The sequence below is a fragment of the Balaenoptera ricei genome, chromosome 6, assembly GCF_028023285.1.
Source record: "Balaenoptera ricei isolate mBalRic1 chromosome 6, mBalRic1.hap2, whole genome shotgun sequence".
Taxonomy (NCBI): domain Eukaryota; kingdom Metazoa; phylum Chordata; class Mammalia; order Artiodactyla; family Balaenopteridae; genus Balaenoptera; species Balaenoptera ricei.
Genome location: NC_082644.1, coordinates 70,002,259 through 70,019,859, shown reverse-complemented (window position 1 = coordinate 70,019,859; position 17,601 = coordinate 70,002,259). Strand labels below are relative to the sequence as shown.

The following is a 17,601-nucleotide window of genomic DNA, read 5'->3' as shown; positions in this document are numbered from 1 at the left end:
ATACTCCTAATCATTGTGTTTTACCTATCTGTCTCAGAAGCATTAAGTTATTGTTTGTAAGCATTGACATTATACCGCAATCTGTTACCTTCTTTTGGCATGTCTTCATTTTTTTTAGTATCCTGAGAACCTCAAAGTACACAGGTGGCCCAGGCCCCCCAGAGAAGCCCTGATCTAGAAACAAGCAGGTGGAGTTCTGGCTCTTAGGAGTTGATAGTAACTGGATGTATGGTCTCAGGGTAAGAAAGCAGAAGTGTATTTCTTTTTTTTTTTTTTTTAATGTAGCTAGTTTATTTATTTATTTATTTTTAGCTGTGTTGGGTCTTCGTTTGGTGCGAGGGCTTTCTCTAGTTGCGGCAAGCGGGGGCCACTCTTCATCGCGGTGCGCGGGCCTCTCACTGTCGCGGCCCCTCCCATCGTGGGGCACAGGCTCCAGACGCGCAGGCTCAGCAGCTGTGGCTCACGGGCCCAGTTGCTCCCTGGCATGTGGGATCTTCCCAGACCAGGGCTCGAACCCATGTCCCCTGCATTGGCAGGCAGATTCTCAACCACTGCGCCACCAGGGAAGCCCCAGAAGTGTATTTCTTTTAATTCTCCGTTGTTGCTCTAAACCTCTTGCAGGCTCCCAAGTTCTCTCTTGGGTTCTGTGGTTGATTCCACCAAGGGTGCTGGAGCATAGCACGTGCCTAACTCGTAAGAACAAAGGTGTTAATACCTTAGGTTTGTAATGTGGTAGGGTCTACAGGACCAAAGGTTTGGGGGGACCACCCTCCACTAAATCTAAGTCATTTTCTGGATAGAGTATTATGCTTAATACTGCCCAAAAGGTCCATAGTTGGTCTTGTGGCTGAAATAGTTTTTATAGTCCCTATACTTTTTCCTCTTCCCAACCTCAAATTTCTTTTAACCTGAAATATGTGCTAATTTACCTTGTCTCAACTGTATAAAGTGTGGTTCCCGTTTTCCCCTCCTCCTCCAGGTGTCCTTATGTGGCTTCCTTATGCCATTAGTGAGGAAAGAAAGAGCCTTGGGTCATTTTTGCAAAAGTGATCTAAAGTTGTCAAACAAGAAACTGAAAAGCTCTCAGTACCAGAAATTCAGTTAAACTGAGGCTCCATCTGCTCTCCCTTAATGGCCAGCATTGTACATTTCAGTCCCCAGCTCAGGGGGAGCTGGTATCCGAGTTGCCTGACAAATGAGTGAAATAAGAAATGAGGGTCTTTTAAATTACCATCAGTTAATTGCACCCCAGAGGAAAAAAATAATTTTTTTTAAACTATGCTAAAATCCTTAGCCTTCAGATTAAGCAGTTTCATTTCTTGAGTATTTGAGGCATTTGTTAACAACAGTATAAAGTCTGTGTACAGGTATTTCCTTACATCATGGATATTTCCTTAACAACATTGAATGAGTGAAGAATAATTGAGGATTTTTGAAAAGGCTTCTAGTCATTGGCCAGGACAAGACCAAACGTGCTTCTTGTTGAAATACTGTAAGGTTTGAGTTTGGAAGGAAAGCTAGCAAGACTTCACTAGCATTGTGTGTTGAGGTGTTAGGAATGCGTATGAACCTGCAGTTGTTGGGGATTTTTCCTTGATATTGAATTTGGTTTCTTTTTCGGGGACTTTTTTATTGGGGTAAAAAACACATAACGTAAAATTTACTATTTTAACCGTTCTAAGTTTATATTTGAGCACATTGTTGTGCACCCATCACCATTCTCCACTCCAGAACTTTTTCATCATCTCAAACTGAAGTTCCGTACTCATAAATCAGTCACTCCCTGTACCCCTGTTCACTTGTTCCCTGGGGACCACTGTTCTCCTTTCCCATATAAGTGGAATCGTACAATATTTGTCTTTTTGTGTCCTGTTTATTTCACCTCTGGAAATTTGATTTTGTGCATACTTGTTTAACAGATTGCTTTGAGGGGTGGTAATTGTTGACCTCAAAAATAAAACAATTATTTTACCAGCAAAAATGAGCTTGTTCGGGAATAGCAGAGAATTGTTATTCAAAACAAGCATGCTGTAACAAAAACCATAGGCAAGTCCAACAAACAAAGGAGAGGAACGTTATTTTATGGAGAAAAAGGAGGAAGTTGGGAGGGGTTGTTTTGAATAAAATTCCAATGGAGAAAAGGGAAAGTTCAGAGTGATAATGTTTTCTCACTGGCTGAGTTGCTGGGTTAGTAGATTTCTTATAGGAGATGCAATGTACAGTTGACCCTTGAGCAACGCCGGGGTTAGGAGCGCTGACCTTACCAGCAGTCAAAAATCTGTGTATAATTTATAGTCGGCCCTCTGCACCTGCAGGTCCTCTACACCCAACTTGGGATTCAACCAGCTGCAAATCATGTAGTGCTGTAGTACAATATTTACTATTGAAAACAATCATTGTGTAAGTGCAACCGTGCAGTTCAAACCCATATGTTGTTCAAGGGTCAGCCATATATCTGTTCTGGTTGGGTCCTGTAACTGGTGATTGATTCTGTCCTGTTGATGATTCTTCTCTTGGGCTCTGTAATTGACAATTCTTCCTGTAATTGACTGTGGAGTGGGGCTTTGTGAGGGCGCCCCCTTGTGGCCTCCTGACTCCATTTTCATGAGGCTTCCCTTTATTTGCACATGATAATCAAAAACTTAACAATTGTCCAGTTTCAGCCGTGGGTCTGAAATTCTGCATCCGAAAGTGCTACAGTCTTTATTAAACCGAGTGACTAAAATGATGTGGCGTTTTGATCAAGAGCTCCGCGTTCAATTTTTTGTTGTTGTTAAATATTCCTATTATAAGAAAGTTTCTCATACAAGAAATCTTAAATTTTTCTTAAAAATTCCACTTATTGGTTGTTGTTGCTGCCGCTATTGCTCTGATTGTTTGGAGGTTCATCACCTGTATTATTTGCTTCCAGGTCTTAGCAGGGCTTGAGGGAGGTTTAGTCTCCCAGAATACTGAAATCAAGTTTAGTGGTGGGCAGGAAGTGCTGGAATTGACATGTAATTAGCAACAATCCTGTCTTTACTGCTTAGCCCTCAGTTCTGTAACCCTCACCCTCACCCCCAGCAGCATCCTAGTCTTCTGGAATCCAATTAGAGTCCTAAGGGAGGAGGACCCCCCCGGGGGGGGAGGGGGGGGGAGAGAGAGAGAGAGAGAAAGAGAGACCTTGTCAGGGGGGCAGATATTTAAATTTGGAATACTAAATTTCACATTTCATGTCCAAGAGATGCCCCATGCATTGTCTAGAATTGCTCTCGAATTGCTCCTTTCATTTTTTCTTAAGATGGTCTGTTCCACTGTAAGGGCTGTGCCGCACTGCTTGGTGAATTTGGAGATGCTGAGTGGAAAAGACAACCCCAGTGAAACAATGCGCCCGGAGTTGGCTTGTGGCTTTTGTTTGCTTGTCCCTGTTTACCTATTCATAGTCATGGATCCGTTCTGCTGCTGCCTGGTATTGTGGAGTTACATATAAAAGCACCCCACTATACCACAGGTTGAGAAGAGCAAAGATAATGCACACTTTCTGGACTGTTCACCTTTCACTAAAAGATGTAGTGCGTGTCAGGATGACAGAGGGGCATGGCTGGACCCACGTGCAGCTGATTCCGGGGTCTGCTGTGTGCTCTGTGAGCTGCAAAGTGTTTCCTTTAAAACAGCTAATCCTGCACGACCGTCTCCTGCATTTTGTTATCAGAACCTACACACACACACACACACACACACACACTGCTTTCTTAACTCATTGGGGAAAGAGCCACTCTGTATCTCATCCTTGCACATCCTGTGTCATGATCATGTATTCTTTAAAAAAAAAAAAAAAAATTGAAAGAGAAAGAGAAGGGGGGGGGGGGAGTGGAGAAGGTTGCCATCCAGTGGAGGAAGGAGTAATTCCCAGATTCATTCAGGAAAAAACGCAGGCTGAAATATGCTTAACTATTTTAACTTGGCTGGGGATTTTTATCACCAGAAGGGTTTTTTCCTTAGTGGCATCGGGAGCCAAATGGGTGCCATGTGCCTTTAAGGGAAGAAGTGCCTCACCAAACTTCGCTGTAGTTGTGTCTCACCGTTTGGGTAGGGAAGGAAAGTGTTAATTTCTTATTTGTACACTTTTTTTCCCCCCGACTTCCTTCCTATTCACTTCATTAAATCTAGAGGCAGTTCAGCATGGGAGCCGTCTGTATGTTGAATTAGGGCTCGCACTCTTGCGCAACACGTCACCAGTCGGAAACTGGGGGTTTGCTTCTGTGATTTATTTCAATATTGTGCTGGTAAAAGGTTTGGAAGGGAATTCTTTGTGGGGTAGTACTTGAGCATTGTGTAGCAAGTTTTGTGTGTGTGTCACTCGCCCCTAGCCCTGAGTGGTGTCAGTGAAGCCAGTTGAATAAATAATTTTTTAAAGAGGAGAATAGTTTAAAATTTTCCATGCATAATTTTACTTACAGGCAGGAGTAATCTTACTCCACTCGAAGTGCGAAAAGCACGGGGAAATATTTAGTGAATTGATTTCCATTAGAAAAAGACCCTTAGAAATCCCTGAACATAAAGCAGTGCATATGGATGTGTTTGGGGTCTTTGGGGAGGAGGGAAGATGTTTTGTAGTTCTCTGCATTCCTGCATAAAACCTTAATTTAAGGGGAATAATGGTCAGTACTTTGTGTGTTTCCTTATGATTCCAAAACCTAAATTTACTAAGAATCTGCACGTATTAGCAATTGTAATAAAAATCGTTTCACTGGTTCTTTTTGCAGTTTAATTTGTTTTCGCTTCTTAGGTACTCCCAGATTTAGAGATTGAAAAGTCCAAATATCACAAGCTTATGCTTTGTTCCTTTTTTGCAAAATTAAGGGGGGAGGAGGTAAAGTAGAAATATTCTTTTCACAACTTCCCCCTCATCATTTATCCCACAGAAAAGAAAAACAATGAAAAATTTTACAGCATGAAACTGAAAGTGAAGTGTCACAGTTGTTCGGGATTTTCTTTAAAGAGAATAACATACTGTATTAAAATATTTGAGAACATGCACATTGCTTTTACTTACATGCATTTAATGAAAAAGTCTTTTAGCCAAAAAAAAAAAAAAATCATCTTAGACTGCTCCAAAATCATGCAGCCTATTTTTTACAAGGCACTAAAATGAGCTTTAAAATACAAAAATAAAAAATATAAAAGCATACCTGGTTTTAATTTTTTAAAAATAAATTTGAATATTAATTTGTTTTCTTATTGGCTTAATTGTTCAAATGCAAGCAAGAATCAGAAACCACCTGAGCTAAAATCTCTAATTCTGCTGCCTGGAATAATAAGGGGGAAAAAAATATGATAAGTAGTTGTCAATATTAAAACAGGCTGAAGGAGGAAGGCTTCGGGCCTTGTAGTGGGTAGAATGAAACAGCAGATTTGAGTATCCACAATCCTTTCAGTATTAAATTTTCAGTAAAATAAAATTACTTGTATATGAAAACATAGCCTTTCCCCAGCTCTCTTTTTTTTCCTGATCAGCTGATGAAGAGACTAGCAGCTCGCTGCTTTGCTGGCTTGTTAATTTTATCCCCACTAACTGTGATTTCCGATAGCCGGCCTGCTGATAGTGGTAAGGTAAATATCCTTTTTCGTTGCCGTCTTGAAGATTCAGTAGAACTACATCCCAGGCATGTGTAGGTGTGTAACACATCAAAAGCCGGTGTTCTCCGTATTTCTGTGTGTAACTGGGTGCTTGAGGAGAGCAGTACCATTAACTGTTGACAGCCTTGCATGCTGTATTTATTATTAGCATGTTCAGCCTCCAAGATTTGCGGGACAATTTCCTTTTCTTGATCTTCGCTTTAGCTGCAGTGTGTTTAGCTGTATAGTGGGTGTCCTGCTTTTAGGCAAATGAATATTAATGAAATAACGTGGAGCTTTTTTTTTCTTTTTTCTTTTTTCTTTTTCCTCATAACCCATCAGACCCTGCCTCCTTCATAGTGGTTATCATCTGAACACTGTAGGATCGTGATGGAAATTGTCTTTTGATTATTAAGGCCTAGGCTCAGACTGTCCCTTTAGGATTCTGTGTGTGTGCATGTTGCTTCTCTGGGGTTGCACGTTGGAAGATGCATAGAAAACCTTTTTTTTTTTTTTTTTTTTTTAATCCCACTGGCATTTTTAACATGCCAGGTTGTTTTGTGTTCTGCACCAGGTTTTCTTCACAAAACCTTTCTTTTTCAGAAGGCATTGTACATAAGTGAAAGAAATTATGTCTGAGCTGAAATCACTCTTTATATTGATTGTTATACTCACATGATCATAAATATTAGCCATGTTTGGTGCTGTGGAGAAATGAAGGTAATTGCCTGATGATTAGAGCTGTTTTCAGCCACAAGACATACTGGAGGCAATATTGAGGGGCAGGAGGAACAAATAACATCAGTTATTTTGTGTAAGAAACCAATCTCGAAATGTAATTTCAAGGTCTTTTTAAAAATCCTCTTTTCCATGGTCAAATTTTCTCTTATCTATTGTTGTTTTTTTCTTTGCAGTTCTTGTTTTTGTTTTTTTTTTTCCCTTTATTCTTCTTAAGTTTTGAGATTTACTAGGGGGAAAAAAAGTTTAAACTTCTGGGTCTGTCACATGGATCTTTTAGCCATTTATGAACAGGTTTCTTTTTATACCTGGTTGTTTTTATAGCTATTTTATTATCTCTCTGCATTAGTGCTGCTGGCTCTGGTTTAAAGCAAGCGTTTGCAGGTAATTGGAAAAAAGTGTTTTTTGTTTGTGTGTGTGTTCTTGATCTGGATGATTTAAGTGCGTTTACCCAGGAATGTGGCTTTGTACTTCCTGTTTCCTTGTTTACTAATTGCTACGTTAGAAGAAAATCTGGATGGAATTTTGATTTTATGTTGTGAATCACGAATAAATTGATGTTAAACCTCAAAGAAGAGAAGATCAAAGCTTATATGATTGTAAGGATGTAGTCTTAGGGAAATTTTTTCTTCACTCACCCCTTTTTTTGGTTTACCTTTTACCTTCTACAGTAATGAGACAATAAAGGTCTTTTTCTTATACTGAGCTGAAATGTCATTTGGTTTTAGTTATTTTCAAACACTTAAATGTATAGATCTTTTCATATTTGTCACATTCTTTGCTATTAGTGTTTCGGGTCTTCACATATTTTGCTCATGAAATAGACTTGGGTTAAAGATGCATTTATCCAATATGGTGGTGTTCTATTTTTTCTTCTTACTTCACTGATTACTGTTAACTTTTACTTTTTTTTTTTTTGTTAGTTTCATTTTATTCTACTTATGTAAATTGTTTTCTTTTCGGTATTCTCTTGTCTTGAATTTTTCTCCTTCATTCCCTATTAACAGGCCATTGAAGACGGCAATTTGGAAGAAATGGAAGAGGAAGTACGGCTTAAGAAGCGAAAAAGACGAAGAAATGTGGATAAAGATCCTGCAAAAGAAGATGTGGAAAAGGCCAAGAAGAGGAGAGGTCGCCCTCCAGCTGAGAAACTGTCACCAAATCCCCCTAAACTGACAAAGCAGATGAACGCTATCATTGATACTGTGATAAACTACAAAGACAGGTGAGCGTTTCATTCCTTCACCTCCATCATCTTCATCAAGACCACAGGTAACGCTGCCTCAGAGCAAGATTTATTAAGGTGTATGCTGGGTTCCAGGCCCTTTCTACCTCCTGTTTGATGGTTTTTGCTCCAGAGGTATCAGTAAACTTGTACTCTATTCAGAGAGGCTGCTCTTGATAGTTTGTGTGATATTTTACCAGGTGTTATTTAAGGTATTTGGAAATAGGAGTTTAGATGACAAAATTAAAGAAAAAAAAAAAAAAAACCTAAGCTGGAGAAGGGTTCTTAAGGATTTCCAAAATACCATCACTGATGTGGAAGGATTGGATGGAGAGTGAAATTATACCTTTGGATTGAGGTGTTAGAGGAGAAAAAGAGTCCTATCACATATTTAAGGTAAATATTCATGCTAGGACTTTGTTTTAAGCCAAACTGATGCTTCCATCAAAAATACCGTTCCTTCTTTCCTTGAGCACTTGTTCAAGCCATCTCCCTCTTTCTCATAACCCTACCTAGACAGGATGGTTTTTCAGCAAATTCCCTGTTTTTCATGGAACTTTTGAATGTGAACTTTGAGAAATCTGTACTGGACACTATCCCCAGGCCATTTTTAAACAATAAACAATTATTTGAAAACCGAAGTAAAGATGTTCTAGGGTGTCAGGCAGCCCTATATAGTCGATAAACTAGTTAGGCTACATTTTGGTTAGTTGATTTGATTTCTACTCAGTAATCACGTGATGCAGTTTTAATAGGAAGATGACATCTCATTTCAGTTGAAAAATTGAAATTTTTTTTCCTCTAAGTTACGTAGTGGCGTGAATCAATTTTTCGTTACCAAAAATTCTTGACATTAACTGGTGTTGCTCTATATAACTGGAATTGTTTACTACAAATAACTTAAGTTGTGCTTTTAGTTCTTCATGGTAATTTTAGTTGCATGTCTTCATACGAGGAAGAAAACCTCACCATGAAGATTAAGTAGTATAAAAAGCAAGAAACTTTCAACCATGGGGTTTTACTGATAGCTCCTTAGAGAAAATATAAAGACTTCAAAAATGGTGAAAGGGACATAGGAGCAGATGCATGTGGAAGGGTCAGAATTTCTTGCTTCTCTCTACCTACCAGCTCTCTCAGGTACCCTGCTTACTATTTTCACTATTATTTTCCTTTTTTTTTTTTTTTTTTAAGTCATTCCCTTTGAGAATTCTAAAGTGGCCACAAAGGGCAGCCCCATTACATTAGGTTTGGATGAGCTGTTCATTGACACAGGGGAATGACAGTAATCTAGGAAGGAAAATTTGGCCACGAGATCATTCTTTGCCCAGATGAACATGCAAACTTCCTTGTAAACCCAGAGTCAGTAATTCTCTCTGTCATGTTTCTGTTCCTCCCCAGCTGTACTGGTGGATTGGCTGGAAGCAGGAGTAGTTTCCAGGAAGCCAGGTTGGACAGTTACACCTTATTTTATCAGCCCCTGGTGTAGAGAAAAATAAGCAGAGAGTATCACTCTGCACATACCTCTAACTTCTTGCCTTTGTCCCGGGAGAGTGAAAATGTCTGTGGCTTTGACCAGGTGTGCCTTGATATCTAACAGGCATTGTGTTCATTACCTGCTGAGTGAGCCTAGGGCTGCTGTAACATTGAGAAGAGCCAAGAAAGTCCTTGGAGGTTTGGAATCGAGGCCTTTTATGCCAGGTGGTGGCTCTCTCCTCCTTTAATGGTGTAAAAGAAGTCACCAGCCAGTGGACCACGTACTGCCAACACATGGTTTTATTTCATGTTTCTCTTTCTTTTTTTTTTTTTTTTGCAAACACATAAAGCTGGAGAGAGTTCTTATAACAACATCAGGGTTTCCCCCCTCCCCCCTTTTTTTGAAAAACCTAAAAATCTGGCAGCACTCTACCTAGCCTTCCCTAAGGTAACAGTAGGAATGGAACCCACACCCCAACCCATTGCAGACTGTCTGCTCTAGGTGGCCACCATCCCCATCGGTCACCATTGTCCCTCCAACATGGAGTGTCAGTTGCCATTTATCATCGTGTTTTCCGCACCTGGCCCACTTCACTCCTTTATATCACCTGCTGGCTCCATAGCCTTTTAGGTTTGTGATTTCCTGGCGCACAGGGCTGTGGGCTGATGACTTTTCCAGAAGCCACCCCCAAATACAGAGTAGTCTGAAGTTAGGTCTCTTTAGCCTCAGCTAAGCATAGCACAGTAGTTTCAGCTCTTGTCTTGGTTTAACTACCTGCATTTGAATCCTGTCTCTACCATTTACTACGTGTGGGGCAGCTGGGCAATTTACTTAACCTCCCTGATCCTCAGTTTCCGAGTCCACAAAATGGGATGATTACTGTACCTGCCTCTGGAGGCGTTAGGAAGGTTTGATGAGTTCATAGAGCTCTTTGAACAGTTTAATTATTAATAATCAGCCTTTCAGACAATTTATAGCAAATCAGGTAGGCGAATGGAGCTCTGAGCACTATAAAGAAAATGTCCTTGCTCATACGGTTTTCATGTTGTTATTTCCAAAACCAGAAAACACAGCTTCACTGAGAATGATGACTGAGCATGTCTTTGCTTGTACTATAGGGAGAGGCTATTTAAATATTTCAACCTGCGAGCACTGAATACTGAATCGTTTGTTTGTTTTCCCCCTTTCTCTGGTTTTATTTATTTGTTTTACTTTTCCTTAAAGTACCCTGGTAAGGCCCATTCTGTTACTGCCCACGTTTAGGTACTTCTGGGAAGTATGTTCTAAATTCTCCACTGCTACATGTTCCATGTATATTTCGTGTTAGTGATCCTCTAGAAAAAAAGCACTTACTCAGTTTATGTTTTTTATGTCTCTTACCAAATTTGGTGCTCAAGTAGGTGGTACTCAAATTAGGAGGGCCTTAATTAGATACATCATATTTTTGGTTGGTTTTAGAAAATGCTGCTGAGAAATGTACTTCTCCATGTGTTGAGATTTTTGCACCAGTAAAGTCAGTGACTAATATAGTAACTCAACCTACCTGTGAAAGAAGTACCACCTGGACTAACCTCCTTCCCATCACCTCAGTCAAATGTTACAGCTCTGACAGTCATGTACATTAGCAGTGTATTAAATAAGAACTGCCATCTATATTTAACTGATACATAAGAATTAATTAGCTCTTATGAGACAGTTTTTTTTTTTTTTCAAAGTTCTTGCATGATTCTGGGACAGATGTATTTTTATTGTTTAAAAAGAACTAGGATAATTTGTGTCTATTTATTGCCTTCGTTTTCAGTGCCAGTCCTAATTTTTTTTAGGGGGATGCTTTTAAAAAATGTGACCCCCTCTTCCCCCCACCGAGAGCCAATAATTCTGTGTGATTCACAAATGTAAAATTTTTCTGTGGTAATCTCTACTAGATGTAGCACTGATCTGTTGTTACCATTCCCACCATTTTATTTCTCCAAATAGAAAACTTGATATGAAGTATTATTGGAAGGCTTTGTTAAGCATGCTTATGTAGAAGGCTTTTAAAATTATATTCTCCCTTTATATAATATTTAACCTAAGATCTTTTTTTTTCTTGGAAAAGGGATTCATCCTAATTTGCATCTGTATCCTTTAAAATTGCCCCTGTGAAGAGATGGTGATGGTGAAAAAGCAGGGTCTGAGTCTGGTGGAGCTATTCCAAGTCTAGAGACATGGCTTATAGTTAGTTGGATAAGGAGGGAGAGTCCTAGGGGGTATTCTTAGTGTTAGAAGTGGTTTTAGCTCTCCCTGGTCCAGTTTCCCAGGTGTGTCCTCCTGCATCGCCTCTAGCAGACCATCATCTAACCTTGTGCGGACATGCCCAGCGTTAGCTCACTGTGTCAGGAAGCCGTTCGCGGCACCAAAGGACAGCTCTAAACACGACAAGAGTCAATCTGTTCTCATTCCGAGAAATGTCCTTTAAAATATTCATAAACGTACCTGCCTCAGGACGTTCTCCTTGGGGTTGTAACACCTCACTTTGCTGTCTGATTGATGCCTGGACTTTCAGCCATCCCGGTCCCCGCCCCCAACCCCGCCCCCAACCCCGCCCCACCCTGCCCCACCCTTAGACACATTTTACTTTCTTAGTGTCCCATTGAAAACATAGCACCCAGAACTCCAGAGGTATTCCGATGGCGGCTAATTGCAGGATGGTGAACCTCCTTATTCTGGACACCAAAATTCTGTTAACATAACTCAGGAGCGTGTTAACATTTTTCACCAACCTTGACTCAGAGTTAACTCACGTTGAAAACACGACTTCTTGAAAAACTCCCTCTCCCGCAAAACATACACACAGTTCTTTTCTCACGTGAATGCTGCCAAGGTTAGCCTTCAGCTAAACCTCTGATTTTTTTTTTATCCTGTATCGACTTATTCTTATGTAGTTTCATCTTACTGATTTTTGTACCACCATTCTAGTCTATTGATGTAACACTGATTATTTTATGCCTTTTTTTAAAAAACAAAACCAAACCACGTTTACTTGTTTTCCTAAGTTGTTGTCATCCGAAGATTTGCTATAAGCTATTGCGAAGGAACTTCTAAAGGGCAAAGGGCAGGTCTTCTATAACATGCCCCTGAAAATCACTTAAGGTTGACGTGAATTTATTAATCAGTAATCTTTAAAGTTGGTGAACTGTCTGTGAACTCACATGACCACGCTATCATGTCACCCACATTCATCTATCCTTTCTCAAGGTTATCAAAAAATGCTAAAACCAAGATATACCGTGTTTGTGGCCTCTCCAATCCATCAACCTAGAAACCCTGCCGAAAGAATGAAATGAGGTTAGCTTGCCATGGCTTTTTCTAAGGGACCCCCTACCGGTACTTAATGATGTTACTTATCTTCTCTCTGTAGCCCTGTGGCATCTGAATAATTTCCTCTAAATTTTGACCAAGGGTCCACATCAAGCACAGCCGTCTCGAGTTTCCCTTCTCCTTTTGAAAGTGGGACATTTAGTCTTCCGATTCCATTTCTATTCTCTGTGATTTCTTAAACATCATTAGCAAAAGCAATCTACACACTTTCAGGATGTAATTAGTTTGCAACTGGACACTTGAACTCATTTGAAGCTTCTTGATATGCTCTATCGACTCTCCTATCCGTAGCTTTTGTTCAGCATTTAGTATGCCTCGCTTTTCAAATCTGAGCGTCGTTCATGTTCCCGAAGAGTCTGGAAACAGAATATGAGGAGGTCATCGCCGCCTCCTCCCCCTCTGACAGTTGTGTGAAGGCTAGCAGGAGTGTACTACGAGCATGGGCCCCGCTGTCTGCAGAGGGTCTGGACTTCAGGTGCGGATGGAGGCGGGTCTGGACTTCAGGTGCGGCTCTGAGGATGGAGGCGGGAGAGACCTGCCTGACCCTGGCACACGGTGGGGGCAGCCAGGGGTGGCCAGACGGCTCCTTCCTCCCTGATACCTGATGCCCTTCAGGCTCTGCTCTCTTCCCGGAGGCTAGACTGTCTTCTTCTTGCCCCTCATTTTAAGAAACACTGATGACTTCCCTAGGAATGGTGGAAGGCCTCAGCTTCTTCTGAATCTTAGCTCTCCCCACATTGTAGAAAATCATTCATTGATCCTGGAAATATTAATTGCATTATTCCCCCCTTCTTTCCAGCCCTGAGGGCCAGAGGGTAAAAAAAAACTCACGGTACTTACCTCCGCTAGCTCGCCATGCGGTAGAGGAGATAGCCCGGATGGTACTGAACAGGCAGGTGGCCTGGGGGATTCAGGGAAGGCGGGGTCACGTGAGCCCCTTATATAAGAATATAATAACATTATCTTGAGTTTATGGTCTCTTTTGGGAGGGAAAATATATATATATGTATATCATATATATATTTATATATATGATATATATATATTTATATATATATCATATATATATTTATATATGATATATATATTTATATATATATCATATATATATTTATATATATATGATATATATTTTTTTATATATATGATATATATATATATCATTATCACTGCATTTACCTGGGAAAAGAGAGCCGGCATTTTACCCCATTACATTATAGTCCTTTCTAAGGACTTGGGAATACTGCAAACCTAAGGACTAAGTGGACTTGTTTAATTCCTGTACACAAATTCCTATATACAGATGGAAAGTCATTTGTAGCATTTCCCTCGTTTTGAGTAAGGCTGAGCTACTGTCTTAAAGGCCCACATATAGTCAACCCATATTCCAGAAGGGATGGGCTCTTACTTTAAAAAGTTGTCTTTTCTTATTCCAATATTATCTCTCCAAAGTGCTTTACCTGAAGCGTATTTAGGTATTTATGATGTCGAAGGCTTTCCCTCAGTTGTCATCATCCTGAGTCTTCCATCCAAGATGGACTAATCACACCAGTGTTCACACTGTCTTTTTAAAACTGATTTGTAGTAACATACATTTTGAAAGCCAAATCCGTACCATCATTTAATATGCTTTTTTGTTGTGTTTGTACTTTTTTTCAGTCAGATTGCTGACCCGTGTAGGTCTGTCCCCTGTCCCCACATACTCCTTATCAGAATCATTCGAAAGCATTCTGTTGGAATTTCCTTTGATCAGAGCCTTCCTTCCCCGATGAGGTGTAATCTCCGTTAGTGTCAGATCATAGAACCATGCCCACATCTCTCTCCAAAGTATTTGCAGTATGTCCTGTAACATGTCTACAGAATGCTCTTCACTATCACACATTCTGAGACAACACGGTCTATTTCAGCTTCGGTATCCCCTTGGTTAACACCGTCATCAACTCAGGGTCCCCAGTGTGTTGGGAGAAAAGTGGTCCCAATTCTGTGCCTTATTCCTAACACGCCCTTACATACAGAGTTTCCTCAGCATTTCTCCCAGGCCCCCCACCACTTCCGTGTCCTCACCCGCTGTCTGCATCAGGTCCTTACCATCGTCGCTGGCCGTGCCTGGACGGCTGCATGCTGCCTGCTTCTCCTCCTGCTTCTGATTCATGGATCCCCCTCTTGTCAGTGGTTACTTAAGAACTTCCAGTAACTTCTCATTGCCTACCTGATAGCAACCAGACTTCTTACCGTGGGAAAGATAGTCTTCCACAACCTGGCCCCAGGACCTTCCCAACTTCATCTTCCAACGTGCAACTCTCCCTTGTATGTCAGACATTCCACCCGATTCTCTGCTTTTCCAATATCACCTGTACTTTTCCGCCTCGCCACTCCTGGGTTTATGCTTTGCGCCTCCTGTAGTGTCTCCCGCTCTCCCAGGGCATGGTGGGTAAGGTCTCTGAGGAAGGATGTGTAAGTGGCCAGACGTGGGCTGTGTATGCCGATGGCACCGTCTTGGCCTGGAGTAAGATCTGGAGGGGATGGAGGGATCTCCCAGGGCGCGACACACCTCTCAGCCGCGTCTCTGCCGCCACACAGAGGAACGCCAGCGGCGCAGTTGCACAATCCTTAATAAGAAGAGGCTTCCCTAGAGGCCTGGAGAAGGGCCAGAGACCTCACGTGGTGGTTGTCATTTCCAGTTGAAGATCATTAACTTGGTGATCTGTTGGAAAAGAATGGAGGTCTGGGAAGGAGAGCTGACTACCTAGATGGTGTTCAGAAACCAGGTTAGGCCGTGGTTCGGTGCACCCTGTGTGTGCTGGCTGCTGTAACAAAGCACAGTATCTTGTTGAGGGTTCACAGCCATTTCCTGAGGTGAGTATTATCCCCACTTTACAAGTGAGCAGCTAGACTCGGATAGGCTGAAGCTACATTCCTAAGGTCACCCCCTGCCCCCGCCATGCAAACGCTGCCTGTCCTCCGCTGCTTCTAGAACGACGGATGGAAACGTGTGGAGGGAAATGAGACAGAGTAACAGGCATTTACGCGTTCGGGAGAAGCAGGAAACGTCCCCAGTAATCTTCCCAACAGTCCCCCGAGGTTGGCAAGGCAGGTAGGTGAGGAGACTGAGGCTTGGAGCATGAAATGAATTACCCGAGGTCACCAACCTAAGAGGAAGGACCCGGGCTGGGACGAGGACCCAGGTCTTCTGACTCTAGTGTTCTTTCTACTCTACCACAGGTGTAACGTGGAGAAGGTGCCCAGTAATTCTCAGTTGGAAATAGAAGGAAACAGGTCAGGATCTGTCTTGTATTCCCGGGTCTCTAAATACAGGTATCCCTTGGTCCACCAAACAGACTGACTCCTAAAGACTGGGCCTTTGGAAGCAAATTTCTCCAGTGGCCTCCTGACCACCCCTCCTTGGAGTGGGAGATGGAGGCACAGATATTCTCAAACACCTGTCCTGGCTTTTGAAGTTTTTGTGCAGTGCTTTAATTTGGGCATGTCCATCCTGTAACTGCACTCCTTACAGAGGCATCAGGAGTCACCACTGAGCGGGACGGTCCCCCCAGCATCACTCGGCCATGGGTTTCTGTTGCTTCCCCCCGCCACTTTCAGCGCAGCTTCTGTCTTACGTCCCACGGGCCTCTTAACTCCATGCTGTCTTGGTTGTGAAGCTTACTGAGAAGCACCTGGGGTGCCCCATGCGCGTGCCTACCCTGTCTGACGTTGTGGAGTCAGTCACGTGTGCAGAGGGTCTGCGCACCAGGTGGGGTTCAAGGCGTGGCTTCTGGGCTTACCTGTCGTGTACGGTCTTAAGCATCCTCGGGCAGCTTGTTTAACCTTTGTGTGCCTCTGCTTCTGTCGAGTGGAAAGCAGAAGTGTTTTTTTCCTAGAGGTTTTGCGAGACTGAGATGATGTTAGTTGAGAAGGAAAGAGGGATGTGCATGATTTGCCAGGGTTAGGAGTTGTTATTAGTATACTGAAAATAACATTTCTTTCCCCCTTTTGGTCAGCCTGTACTTTAAAAAAAATATCGATACAGTACTTTGCCATCCATATCCTACTTTTGTCAATTGACTCAATGACATCCTTTATGGCACTTCTTTCCCCACTAGTATAGGATCCAGTCTAGGTCCAGGAGGCAAAAGAATTGAAGCTGTGTCCTCTATTTCAGAATAAATACCATCACCAGTTGTGGCCTTCCCTTTTATATAGGGAGATTAAACGTGGGGGTGATTTGTACCCACCCATATCTGTGCGGAGGTGAAACTGGTGGGCAAGGTTGTCAGTTTTGGGTATTTCTTATTGTAAACAGTGAGCAATCCTGGAAGCCAGACACACAAGCCATACTGTGTACTAAGAGGCATCAAGAATGGTGTTCTGTTTTTGCCATTACGAGAAAGAACTCAGTCTGGATTCGAATTTCGGAACTGAAACAAGAAACACTTGACTTTTTGCGGCTTGAAATAATGAACTAACAGGGTAAATCTTTCCAGCTCAACCATGTAGAAAGGAGGCTTTATGGTCTAAAAGGCATGATATAGGCTAAACGCCCAGCGCAGTGAACAAGGACAGGCATAAGCTCCTTCACCCATATCCCCTCTTCCATCAAAATAATCATGTGACCATGAAAAGTGGATTAATAACTTTAAAGGGTATTAAGAGCCCCCAGTGTCAAGCCTCGGCTTTCTGAGGGGACGATATGACCATATGTAGTTAGGATCCAGATAAATCCTTTTACTGAAGACACATTTAAGCTGCAACTTCCAGAGGCATAGAAGGGGCTTGATGTTTGCTTCCTCAGGACTCTTCAGAGTCTGTCTGGTCCCATACTGTCACATATGCTTCTTCTCCCCAGAAACCCGAGTTTAAGACATGTTGTTCAGAGCTTGCCTTATGATTAATTTTTAAACATTCTTTTAAAAAAATCCCTCCATGTGTTCAAAAGCACTGAGCATTTTCGATGTGTCAGTCTCTGTGTAAGTATTGAGAATGGGGGGCGGGGTGGGGGGGGGGTAATGAGTAAAATGGAATGCCTTAAAGCATAGTTGGAAAGAGTTATATGAAGGAATAACGCACATCTACGGTATGAATCAAGTGTACATGCCAAGTGGGAGGGTAGGAAGGGGGAAAGCAAAGTCAGTCGGTGGCTTGTGGGAGGAGTAGAAATCCCCCAAGCAGATGGGGGGTGGGGTGGGTGGAGGCAGCCAAGGTGCTGAGA

The 17,601-nt window shown here is 41.9% G+C and overlaps 1 protein-coding gene across 5 annotated transcripts in view; it reads left to right on the top strand.

Annotated features, from left to right (window-relative positions):
- SMARCA2 (SWI/SNF related, matrix associated, actin dependent regulator of chromatin, subfamily a, member 2) overlaps positions 1 to 17,601 on the top strand; it is a 176,318-nt gene that overhangs the window by 134,926 nt on the left and 23,791 nt on the right. For 4 of the 5 annotated variants that reach the window (XM_059924823.1, XM_059924825.1, XM_059924826.1 and 1 more), the window contains exons 28-29: positions 7,344 to 7,561; positions 15,618 to 15,671. In XM_059924823.1, coding sequence (XP_059780806.1) covers positions 7,344 to 7,561; positions 15,618 to 15,671 — 272 coding nt within the window. The remainder of the gene's footprint in view (positions 1 to 7,343; positions 7,562 to 15,617; positions 15,672 to 17,601) is intronic. The other variant, XM_059924827.1, reaches the window with a different exon arrangement.